This window comes from Pezoporus occidentalis, unplaced genomic scaffold, assembly GCF_034315485.1.
Source record: "Pezoporus occidentalis ecotype Australia unplaced genomic scaffold, CSIRO_AGI_Poc_V1 ctg181, whole genome shotgun sequence".
NCBI lineage: Eukaryota > Metazoa > Chordata > Aves > Psittaciformes > Psittacidae > Pezoporus > Pezoporus occidentalis.
The window spans coordinates 1,433,762-1,445,556 of NW_026913652.1; the positions used below are offsets into that span (position 1 = coordinate 1,433,762).

Here is an 11,795-nt window from a genome sequence, read left to right on the forward strand (position 1 = left end):
GGTAAGCACTATACAGAACAGCTAATTATACCTTGTGCATGCAAATTACATCTAAGACTGATACCCAACAGTTATTTTCAGCCTACAAATGACAGTAGGAGTGAGCACTTACTACATCCTTCCAGTTTCATTATAAGCTTTTTCCAGGGATTTCCCCGCACTTCATTACAAAATCTAAGGCTTTCAGATCACTCCTCCATAAGAATCGGTATTTCTGATGCAATATACCAGCAGCCTAACAGAATTTTAGACTATTCTAGGAGGCAGAAATAAAAGCTAAGTTTGCAGACTTCCAGATTATCTACTACCCCAATCCTTTTCATTTTCTAACTTTTAAAATGCATCTTTGCTAAAGTCCGTTAGCAAACAGAGATGGTAGGAAGACAGAGAAAAGACTGCCCATTTTTTTGTCTCCTTCTCTGTAACCGAAGCATTCCACCAAAGACACATATGGACTAGTGAAACAAATAAACACAAGTTTCTCACCCACCAAGAAAGGTTCCACACCAATGACCTACAGAATCAAATTCAAAGTCTGAGGAACTACCTTCTGGTTTTAAATGTGTCTGTAATTTTAATGGGATTAAATCCAGAACAACCAAGATTGGAATGAACCTCTACAGATCATCTAGTCCAAACACCCTGCTCAAAGCAGGGTCAGCTGAAGCAGGTTGCCCAGGTTATTACCGTCCAGTTGGGTTCTGAGTATCAACAAGGATGGAAAGTCCCCATCGTTCTCTGGTCAACCTGTCATTCATCAGGATGATCTCCCCTCTGCTAATTAATGTCAGCTACTCCCAATAACCTTCTTGTACCTCCTGTGTTTCAAAATGGTTTCAGAATTATTTGTTCCATCACCTTCCCAGGGACAGAGTAGAAGCTGATGAGCCTGTAAGTCACTGAATCCTCCTTCTTATCCTTCATGAAGAAGTGATGTTTGCTTTCTAGCAGGCCTTAGGAACCGCTCCCAGTTGTCATGACCTTCCAAATGCAGTAAAGAGTTTGTAAGTTCAACCAGCTCCCACAGATGCACCCCATCAGGTCCCCTGAACTTGTACATGTCAGGTTTATCTAAGTATTTCATAGCCTGATACTATTCTGCCAAGGGCAGGTCTTCCTTGCTCCAGACTTTCCCTCGTCTCATGGGCCTGGGGTTCCTGAAGGCAAGTCTTATCAGTAAAGACTGAGGCAAAGAAGACATTGAGTACCTCGGCCTGTTCAGCATCCTTTGTCACTAGATTCTTTAGCCCATTCAGCAGAGAACCCACATTTTCCCCAGTCTCCCTTTTGCTGCAGATACAAACACCTGTAGAATCATTTCTTGTTGCCATTCACATTACTCACCAGATTCAATTACAGGCAGGCTTCGGCTTTCCTAAACCCATTCTTTTACAGTCAAACAAGGTCTCTATGCTCTGGACCACATAACCCTGCTCCCACCTATCCATTTCATGTTTGGATTTTGTCAGGAGAGGCCTGTACATCTACACAGGACTACTATCACCTTTTATTCATGTCCTCCTCATCAGGATGAGCCACTCTCAAGCTTGGAGAAGATACCTTGGGGGGGAAAAAAAGAGAAAAATGCAACCAGCTTTCCTGAGTCCCTAATTCTTCCCTACCACACCATGCTTCTCCTGGGCTACTCTGTAATGCAAACGAGCCTATTAAACTGCTGAAATACTCCTGCCACAGACAGCTGCTGGATCTTCTGGGAAACCTCTTTATTAACACTATACTATGTAAGTAACATCAGTTTAACTGACTGAAAATTGAAAGGTGATTTCAACACAATGACCTTTGCCCTTTGTCACATTAGTTGCATCAGTATAAATTATCAAGATAATTTGAGAGCAATTTTATTACTTTAGCACTTTCATAACTCATTAGTAATCCAGTGCTTATCATAATCTAAACCTGAAAGACATGAGTAAATTCAACAAACACAAATGTTATAAGAGCATGACAGGCTTTTCAACTTGATTTAAACAGGCATTATTCTCCTGTTCTATTGCTAAAAATACTATTTTTTGATAAATTAGCTTTCCACTAAGCACACTTTTTAAAGGAATGTGCCTCATCATCTGAGGCAAACACCTTACAATGTCGAGTAAGAAAGAAAAACTCAATTACAGCTCAGATTGCTAAGGAATCATATGCTACACAGGGTGAAGTGATGCTGGCATATTAGCATCGAGGGGAAAAAAAAAGCCTCTATTGCTGAAATGTGGAAGAAGTGGCACTTTACGGAAGTTAAATTTTTTTCAGTAGATTCTAAAATTAATTTAAGTTATTCTTACTAATTCCTCTAGAAAAGAGTTTCATTAAAATTGACCTATTATCTGGCCTGCTCATAGCACTTTGACATGTCCTTATTTAATCTACTGCTGCAAAAGCTTAATGACAGAAAGAGTAAACCTTACCAATTTAAACATCAAGTGACAAAGTGACTGCAACTATTTATTTTAACATGGGTGAATCTCTATAAGCTCAGACAAAATGTACGAGTGTTCCAGCTGAAAATATGATCTTCCCAAATCAATACTAGTTTTAGAGATGGAGATATTTTTACTGAAATATGGAACAACAAATAAATATCGTCAGAAGTGAGAACAGTATTAACTTGTATTTAGCAAAATAGAAAAAATAAATGCAAATGAAGGATTTAAACCTAATAGTGTCTAGTTGCAAAAGAAAAATAAGTACTTAGATGAGCATTTTTTGCTCATCTTCAGGGTATATTGAGAAGAATTCTATCTCCACCTACTGGACCAGCTAAGAAAATGTCTGTAGTTTGAAAAGAGCACAGGGGGATTGCAAAGCCGTATTAATGCATATGCAATTCCATTAGATGGCAGTTCTGAGAAAAGTTTTTTTTGTCCTTGCTATTAGCTGTCTACATGCTGTAGGTTTCAGGACATTGTATTTCACTGTTGAATCTCATCTAAACCCATTCCACAGTCAAAGATGACCTATCTACCAGTCAAAATAGACAGTAATTGCAAACTGCTGTATTCAAAATACTGAGGCTGAGCACATGAGATTTTATCCTTTAGGATTATGCTGGATTTAAAACAGTGTAGGACTATCAACCTGGATTATGCTTGTTGGTTTCTAGGTTTTCTTTTGGTTGTTTGGTTTTGTTGTTTGTTATTGGGTTTTGTCTGGGTTTATGTTGGGTTTGTTTTGATTTTCTTTTCATGTTTTGTTTTTATTTCCAGTGTATGTAGACACATCTATACTGGTGTCACAAGCTGGATAACCTGCCAGCATTAGAAGTTTCATATAAGCAAAACCAATTTCTCCTCTGGAATATTCTCTGTTCTTTCCACCAGCAGACAACAGTCTGTTTACCAAGACTGTGTGTATGTTTGTACATGTTTGTTTTAATGCTTCTTCCCTCATATCCCAAAAACATACAGTGTGACCCTTCTTCCAAGTATCTGCCTTTTTCTGTTCTGACAGCAAGATCACTCATTCAACCATCATCTTAAAAACTGCCTATTGATCAAGGTCTGAAACTGTTCTCTTCACTACCATTTTTCTTCTGTGTGTGCCCCAGTCTCAGTTTAACAGGTTCACAAACCCACATTACAGCAGGTAGAAATAATCCTCAAGCAGCTCATATAAAAGCTGAAAACTCTGCCACCTCCAGAACAATTCACCCATGCCACTTCCAAGTTTGCCAGCATGCAAAGAAAGCAAGCTGTACAAGTTCTGATCCATGAGAAGCCCATTTGCTACTCCTTCCCCCAGGAAGCACAGAGATTCACTTTACAAGCACAAGTCCAGATCTCATACATCCACAGAAACTGACTTGCTGCATACACAGACACTAACAAATCCTTGGTGGGGATGTAGCAGCATCGTTGCCTTCTCTTACCAGAACTTTCCACCAGAGAGAATAAATATTCTTTCGAGTCTGCTTCCTCAAGTTCCCTGTAATGGTATGTCAACTATTCCACCTGTAACAAGTAATAAAAGCCTCCTACTGTGAGTTTAGCCTCTAATCTATGTGAAATCTCTTTTTTCAGAGAAAAATCTGCCTGAAAGGTATGCACTCTGACAGCACCATACCACCATAATTGCTTAGACTGTATAGAGTGTGCTACAGTAATTGATGGAAACTACAATTTCAAGTCAGAACTTCTGTTAAAGCTCAGATATAAGAATGTTAATACATGGAGCTTATGTCGTACAAACCTCCCAAAAGCTGCATTTTAATTCTTTTTACTTGTTCCTCAAACCTGTTACAAGCCATTCAGTGTTTCTCAGTAGGTCTTATAAGCACTTCTGAGGAAATGCAGTTCTCACTAAATTCACAAAAAAAATACTTATGTTCCTACTTACGGATGGGTTAAGCTTTTGTATTGTTTTCCAACTGACAGGTAAAAGAAAACTCAAAGATCAACTTAAGATATGTTAAAGCATCAAATATTACGTCTGTTCAAAATAAATATGCAGCAGACTGTTATCTCCCTGCCCTAAGCCACATAAGACAAAAGATTATTTGGTGCAGTTCGATTTATTACACTTTACGTAATACACAAAAATAATCAAAAAAGAATACAAAAATCCACAAAGATACAGAAGAGCCAAAGCAAACATGAGGAAGGCAAAGGTAGAACAGAAGGTAAGACAGAAATAAAAATCTATCTGTTTAATATGGGTAAATACAGTAAATATTAGTGATTACCAGCTGTAGAAGGAAAACATTTAGAAGGTCTTCTCTATTGCTCAAGCTCTACATTCTGAAAGCTCTATGTAACAACCTCTATATCCTGAAAATGACAGAACAGACTTACTTTTATACAGACCACTGAATAATTTATTTCCAGTGTTAAGATGCTAATTGACTCAATGTGTGTATTCTGTGCTTTCAGCTACTAATAGTAAGGCAACCAGCCTGGGAGACTTGGGTGACCTGGACTTTGGGGTGATGGTTGATGAGAAGCTCAGCATGACCTGCAGTGTGCCCTTGCAGCCCAGAAAGCCAACCATATACTGGGTTGCATCAAAAGGAGTATGACCAGCAGGCTGAGGGAGGCAGTTCTTCTCCTCTGCTCGGCCCTCATGAGACCCTACCTGCAGTACTGCCTCCAGCTCTGGGGTCCCAAGAAAATAGGGACATGGAGCTGTTGAAGCAAATCCAGAGGAGGCCACGAACATGCTCAGAGGGCTGGAGCACCTCTCCTATGAAGACAGGTTGAGAGAGTTGGGCTTGTTCAGCCTGGAGAAGAGAAGGGGCTCCGGGGAGATTTTTAAGCATCTTCCAGTACCTAAAGAGGTATGATGAGAAATCTGGAGAGGGACTTTTTATGAGGACAGGTAGCAACAGGACAAGGGAGAATGGCTGAAGGTTTAAATCAGATGTTATGAAAAGATTCTTCACTATGAGGGTGGTGAGACACTGGCACAGGTTCCCCAAAGAAGCTGGGGCTGCCCTATCCCTGGCAGTGTTCAAGGCCAGGCTTGGTCCACTAGATCACCTTCCACTGGTCTAGTGGAAGATGTCCCTGCCCACGGCAAGGGTTTGGAACTAAATGTTCTTTAAGGTCCCTTCCAACCCAAGCCATTCCAGGATTTTATCATTATTCAGCTACTGCATTAAAAGTATTAATACAATGGCTGCATGCTTAAAGCTGATCTAAACACAAAGTCAACTTTAAAATGCTTCACAATTTCATTTAGGAATTACATAACACAGGAACTCAAAAGGATCTTCAGAAATGAGTCACTGCCCCCCGCACAGTGTCACCATTCAAGTAAACAGTATAAGAGGAAACAGTATTTAAGTATTTGCAAATAAAACTTTTCTCAAAGACATTTTGTATTTAATTATATTTATATATTTTAAATCAGAGCAGACCACATAGAGGGTGTATTTATTATCATACATAAACTTGCCTGCTTTAAACCTCCAAATTGTTCATCCTCCATATTGCCCAGAGAACCCTTTTTTAGGATAAAATTTCTGATAACAAGAAGTTTAACATCTCAGCAGCGCATACTGACTTACCATGGAATTGATTCTATCAGGAAATAATGTTGTGTCTGATCTGGGACAATGAATAAAATGGAGATGCTCATTCAGGTAAAGTCAACATACAGATTTAGATATCAAGCACTCAGAAGATTTTAAGGGGACTAATCCTGAAACTGATTTTTTCCCCTCTACAGAGAAGATCCAGCCAAATTATGTAGTTAATATATAATTTATAGTCCCTCTTTGCCTCTTCTAACGCCTGCCATGCCAAATACACCTTCTGTTTAAAGCATAATAGAACAATAGAACCATCTTTACAATATCCTTCCAAAATTGCCAAACTCTCAACACTCAGTACTGCTATCAGAAGATATCAGAGCAGCTACCTGAACCTGACTTTCCAAAAGCATTAGACAGGTTAATAGAGCATTAGCTGCTTTGAATCATTTGCCTGGGCACTGTATAATAAGCTTACTCTTAATAAGGGAGAAAACAAATTTACAAGAGAGGAGAAAACTACCAGAGTAGCTAAAGCATTATGCACAGTGCAGCTTACCTCACTGTGAGATTCAATCAACTTCTCATTTCCCTCCTTCTATCATTTTTCTGTTATGTGTACACACAAAAATGAGATGGAATAGACTTCATTTCACAGCTGCCAACACTACCAAAGGAAACTGTTTATTTAGTTTCAATCAGTAAAGGTGGAATGAAAAAAATACATCACTATTTTAGAAGTGAAAACTGTGACTGCAGCTGCTAGCAAATTACCTACTGTTTAGAGAAAGGATTAAAATATCATTGAGCACTTGTTAAGTCAATGAAAAGGAGTAAGTTAACATAAGTACCTCCTCTTTTCCGCCAAGTTTGCACCTTCCTCCTTCAGCTCCTTACTTTTCTTTACACAGTCTTCTAAGAGAATTTCCTTTCTTCTCTTTGCTGCATGCACCCAGTTAGCATCATCTTCATTAGTCACATCCTTGTCATCTGCAGCTTCTGCTTCAAACTGCTGGGAAGTAGCTTTTGAAACTTTCTCACCAATCTTTCTCTTCCACCCAAAAGAAGCCATCTGGGCAACTAGAGATAAATGTATTTTCAGTAATTAGGTAATTTAGCTTTCACGTGCATAGATGAAAAAATACACCCTGTTCACCTCGATTCTAATACAATACCATGTAACAGACTGTCCCTCCCCAGTGCAAACTCTGCCCATGAGCTTCACCAGAGATGTCAGACAGGCATGCATAGCCTTTGAGCAATTGCAAGCGGCTGACATCAGGAAAAAAAAAAAAAAAAGGAAACAATAAAACAAAGGCCAGAGCTCTGATGTACCAGAAAGCCCTATATCACGTTTGTCTGAAACCACACAACACAGGAAGGAAGCGACTCGTTCTAATGAGACACATCACAGGCACGGACATAATCCGGTCAAGCGGCACCGGCCATGCACACTCCGCTGCACGGACTTAAACGCCCTCGGTCCGCCTCCCCCCGCTCCAGGCTGCGGGGAAGCTCCACCCGGCAGCCACTCAGCTGCCAGAGAGGCGCCCTGAATCAGCAGCTCCCAGACGAGACCGCACATCCCGCCACCCATCCCCAGATCGCGGCCCCGCACGACCGGCGGCGAGGCGGCAGGCGCCGACCCACGGCAAGGCTGAGGAGGCCACGGCCTGCGCAGAGGTGGCCCCGTCAGCGCCCGCGTCCCGCCGCGGCTTGATCGCAGCAACCTGATCCCCGCGTAGGGCCGCCGCAAGACGCTTTTACCTGCGGCTGTTCCCTAAACACCGCTCTCCTGGTCGCAAGGGCCGCGGCACCCTTGACCCCAGCCAACAGGAAGCGGAAGACAGGAAGGGCCTCGCTGGGCGTGCCGGGAGCTGTAGTCCCGCCGTGACGGAACTGTGCTCCCCGGGAGAGGCTGCCGCGCAGGGGGCTTCGCGTTGGCGAGTGCTGGTGAAGTGCGGCCTCCGCGAGCCGAGCAGGAGGCGTGAGGGGTCCGCTGCACGGCGGAAGGCGCGGTCTAAGCGTGTGGGTGCCACAGCGCTGAGCACAGCAACACCGCCGGGGGACGCGGACTGCACCGACTGGCAGTGCTCGGGAACCGCAGGGAAGAGGTGAGGGAGGGCCAGCTGAGTGCCAGGGAAACACTGCGCAGGGAAAGGACCGAGCCTGGAAAGAGAGGTTTTCCTAAAAAAGAGGAAAAACGCGAGACAGGCTGCTCCTTGGTTAGAAGGGCAAACACCGAGACTCAAGAACTATCCACAGTGTCCGAGAAGAGCAGGGTGGAAGATAACCACTTTAAGCTGAAAGAGGGTAGATTTAGATTTGGCATTAGGAAGTTCTTTACTGGGAGTGTGTTGAGGCACTGGCAGAGGTTGCCCAGAGAAGCTGTGGCTGCCCCATCCCTGGCAGTGCTCAAGGCCTGGTCGGATGGTGCTAAGAGCAACTTGGTCTAGTGGAAGGTGTACCTGCCCATGACTGGGGCTTGGAACTGGATGAGCTTTAAGGTCCCTTCCAACCCAAACCAGTCTGTGATTCTCTGCAGGCAAAGTGGGTCACCACAGGGCAGGGGCAAGGGGAACCTTTGCACAAGCATCCAGCAACCCTTCCATCTCAAACTGCTTTCAGCAGCAAAGGGAACACCTGACAAGACCAAGGGGAAAAGACACAGTCAGGGTTCTAGGCTGGTACCCTGCTGGGAATTAATGCTGCAGTAACTTGTGTCACGTTGCTGCTGAAGTCAGTAAGTGCTGTTGTTTCAAAAACATGTCTAACAGTCCTCATGTTAATTTATAACTCTAGATGAAAGCATGCACAAAGTTTCAGACACAATGATTTAGTATTTCAGGTTTACTTAGTTTTAGGTTTTGAAGGTTTAAAAAGTTACACAGGTATAAACAAGCATTTTTGCCATTCATCTTTGTCAAAAGAAATGAACACAGGAAGTAGGCACATCTTTCTTAAAGAACAGGACTTCATATCGTACAATGGTAATCAAATGGTAAAATAAAATTTATTTCCAGGTTTGTATTAAACACTCATAGCAAGACAAACATGAAAGTTTTTTTCCTTTTTTCAGTATTGCACCAGCAAGATGAATTTTTATCCCTTATCTAGTGAGTTATATTGCACATGGACAGTCAGGCTCATCCATGCTTTTGAAAAAATTACAATACAAAGGCAAGATAATTCAAGGTACTTCAACAGGGAACACAAAGTAACATACTTGACCAATCTGTGTATTTGCATAAGTTGCCTCCTTACAACCCTGGCAGCTTTCTTAAAGAAGTTTTGCCTCACAGACTGTTGGCAGATAGCACGACACTAAAGAAAGGTCTGCAGTATCAGTAGGAACATGTGAAGAAAGCAGTTTCAACAAGATCTACAAAGCATGGGAAAGTCACACAACAGACAACTGTTCTGGATTTAACAAAGTTATCAATCCCCCACTCTCCCCTATAAAAATTTCAGGTCAGAAAACTTCTGGCCATCTAAACTGATCTATCATACCAATAAACTTACCCTATTTAAAACTACAGATACAGTATGCTGCTGCCAGAAATTTCCTTAGAGCTCCAGATAACAAGACAAAGGAAAACCTATGGTTGCCTTAATGCACAGAGGGCCAAAAAAAGTGTATCAAAGCTTTCTGCACCTTGACACCTTGCATTCGTGATCAGCATCACACAGGTCAGGCACCATGTATAAATATACTTAGTTTAAACATATGCAAGAGTGATCCCAAACCAATTCCAGATGAGAAATTACTACAATTAAAAAACCTGTGCGTTTGTTGTAGTTGTACAAGTGCAATATATAACTACTTCAGAATTAAAGGGTAACACAGATTAACACAATGATTTATTAAGTACATCCGAACCAATTTCTACAAGACTAAAACTGTGACTTAGAAGTAGGATTTGCAGCTGGTCCCTCTTGCTGACATTTTGATCTTGGGAGTTTAAACCCAAAGTTTTATCTAAGGAAAAATCTTTCTCTTTAAGGTACAATACAACCTTGCATCACAAGGACCACGTGTGACACTTAAGGATAAAGAACTGAAATTTTAACTTGCACCTACATACTAGGCAGATCACACAATTGCCCAGAACGCAGTTATCACAGTTCCAGGGCTTAAAGCAGCTTTATGTTTCTTCAGATTCTGTGCATATTCCTAACAGATGAAATTCTGGACTGAAGCCAGTGGGCTTGGATTAAACTGTTCTTCATATCTGTAGCTAGTAATTTTCCATGGATAAAGTTCCAAGTCACTGGCAAGGATCCCCATTGCATTTTAAGAGTCCAGGTTTCACTGTTCACAATAATGCCTTGATTTCCAGCCTCTCCCTCGGAGAGTGGATCATGAAGCTTGTTTTGAAGAGAACACTGAATGCAAAACTAAACATTTTACAGCATAGTTTATTGTGTATGCCTGTTAGTGCTAGATGGAAATAGAACAATGGCTAATTATATCCAATTTACAAGAGACTACAGTTTTGTGCAAGTACTAGCTCTGATTTTAACATAAGGTTCATTTTTTCTCCCTGAAATGCTGCAAAAAACATAAATGCAAAAGGGTGTTACAGGTAGTTGCAACCTACTACTGAAAACTTCTTAAATATTAGTGCTTAAGTTGTCACGATCAGTTTTCGATATTCAACAGAGAAGTTAGAATATTAAACAGCAGAGTTTGATATCAATGTGGCCTTGGGAAAACCTAACCCATATATGTAGTTTCGACTGCAAAGTGAATTTTAAATAGTATATGCTAAGTCAACATGTGACACAGAGCTGTATCGAAGTGCTGCTGCTACACTAAGGTATATGCACAGATCAGACCATCCCCCTTCACAGGGCAACACTGTGTTTTAGGCTATCAAGTCTATCTTTATAGTCACCCTATCAAAGGTGTCTTCAGCATTTAAGTCTCTCACCACTGTTGTGGACTCAGGATAGCTTCTAAATCTTGTTTTTTTTAAATCTTCGCATATAGAACAGAATCATAGAATCATAGAATAGTTAGGGCTGGACAGGACCTTAAGATCATCTAGTTCCAACCACCCTGCCATGGGCAGGGACACCTCACACTAAACCATGTGAACCAAGGCTCTGTCCAACCTGGCCTTGAACACCACCAGGGATGGAGCATTCACAACTTCCCTGGGCAACCCATTCCAGTGCCTCACCACCCTTACAGTAAAGAACCTCCTCCTTACATCCAAGCTAAACTTCCCTTAAGTTTTAACCCGTTACCCCTTGTCTTGTTACTACAGTCCCTAATGAAGAGCCCCTCCCGAGCACCCCTATAAGGCCCCCTTCAGATACTGGAAGGCTGCTATGAGGTCTCCAGGCAGCCTTCTCTTCTCCAGGCTGAACAGCCCCAACTTTCTCACCCTATCGTCATATGGGAGGTGCTCCAGCCCCCTGATCATCCTCGGGGCCCTCCTCTGGACTTATTCCGACAGTCCCATGTCCTTTTTATGTTGAGGACACCAGAACTGCACACAATACTCCAGCTGAGGTCTCAGGAGAGCAGAGTAGAGGGGCAGGATCACCTCCTTCGAGCTGCTGGTCACGCTCCTTTTGATGCAGCCCAGGATATGGTTGGCTTTCTGGGCTGTGAACACACACTGAAGCCAGCTCATGTTCATATTCTCATCAAGCAACACCCCCAAGTCCTTCTCCGCAGGGCTGCTCTGAAACTCTTCTCTGCACAACCTGTAGCTGTGCTGGGATTGCTCTGATCCAGGTGTAGGACCTTGCACTTGGCATGATTAAACTTCATAAGGTTGGCATCAGCCCACATCACAAG

At 42.1% G+C, this 11,795-nt stretch overlaps 1 protein-coding gene and 1 long non-coding RNA gene across 2 annotated transcripts in view; one reads left to right on the top strand and one right to left on the bottom strand.

Annotated features, from left to right (window-relative positions):
- TTC33 (tetratricopeptide repeat domain 33) overlaps positions 1-7,210 on the bottom strand; it is a 45,494-nt gene extending 38,284 nt beyond the window's left edge. The window contains exons 1-2 of the mRNA XM_062615441.1: positions 7,159-7,210; positions 6,835-7,063 (exon numbers count right to left, since the gene is read on the bottom strand). Of these exons, the coding sequence (XP_062471425.1) occupies positions 6,835-7,055 (221 nt within the window). The 5' untranslated portion in view covers positions 7,056-7,063; positions 7,159-7,210. The remainder of the gene's footprint in view (positions 1-6,834; positions 7,064-7,158) is intronic.
- LOC134162024 (uncharacterized) overlaps positions 1-11,795 on the top strand; it is an 83,923-nt gene that overhangs the window by 71,418 nt on the left and 710 nt on the right. The gene's annotated exons all lie outside the window — the stretch shown is intronic.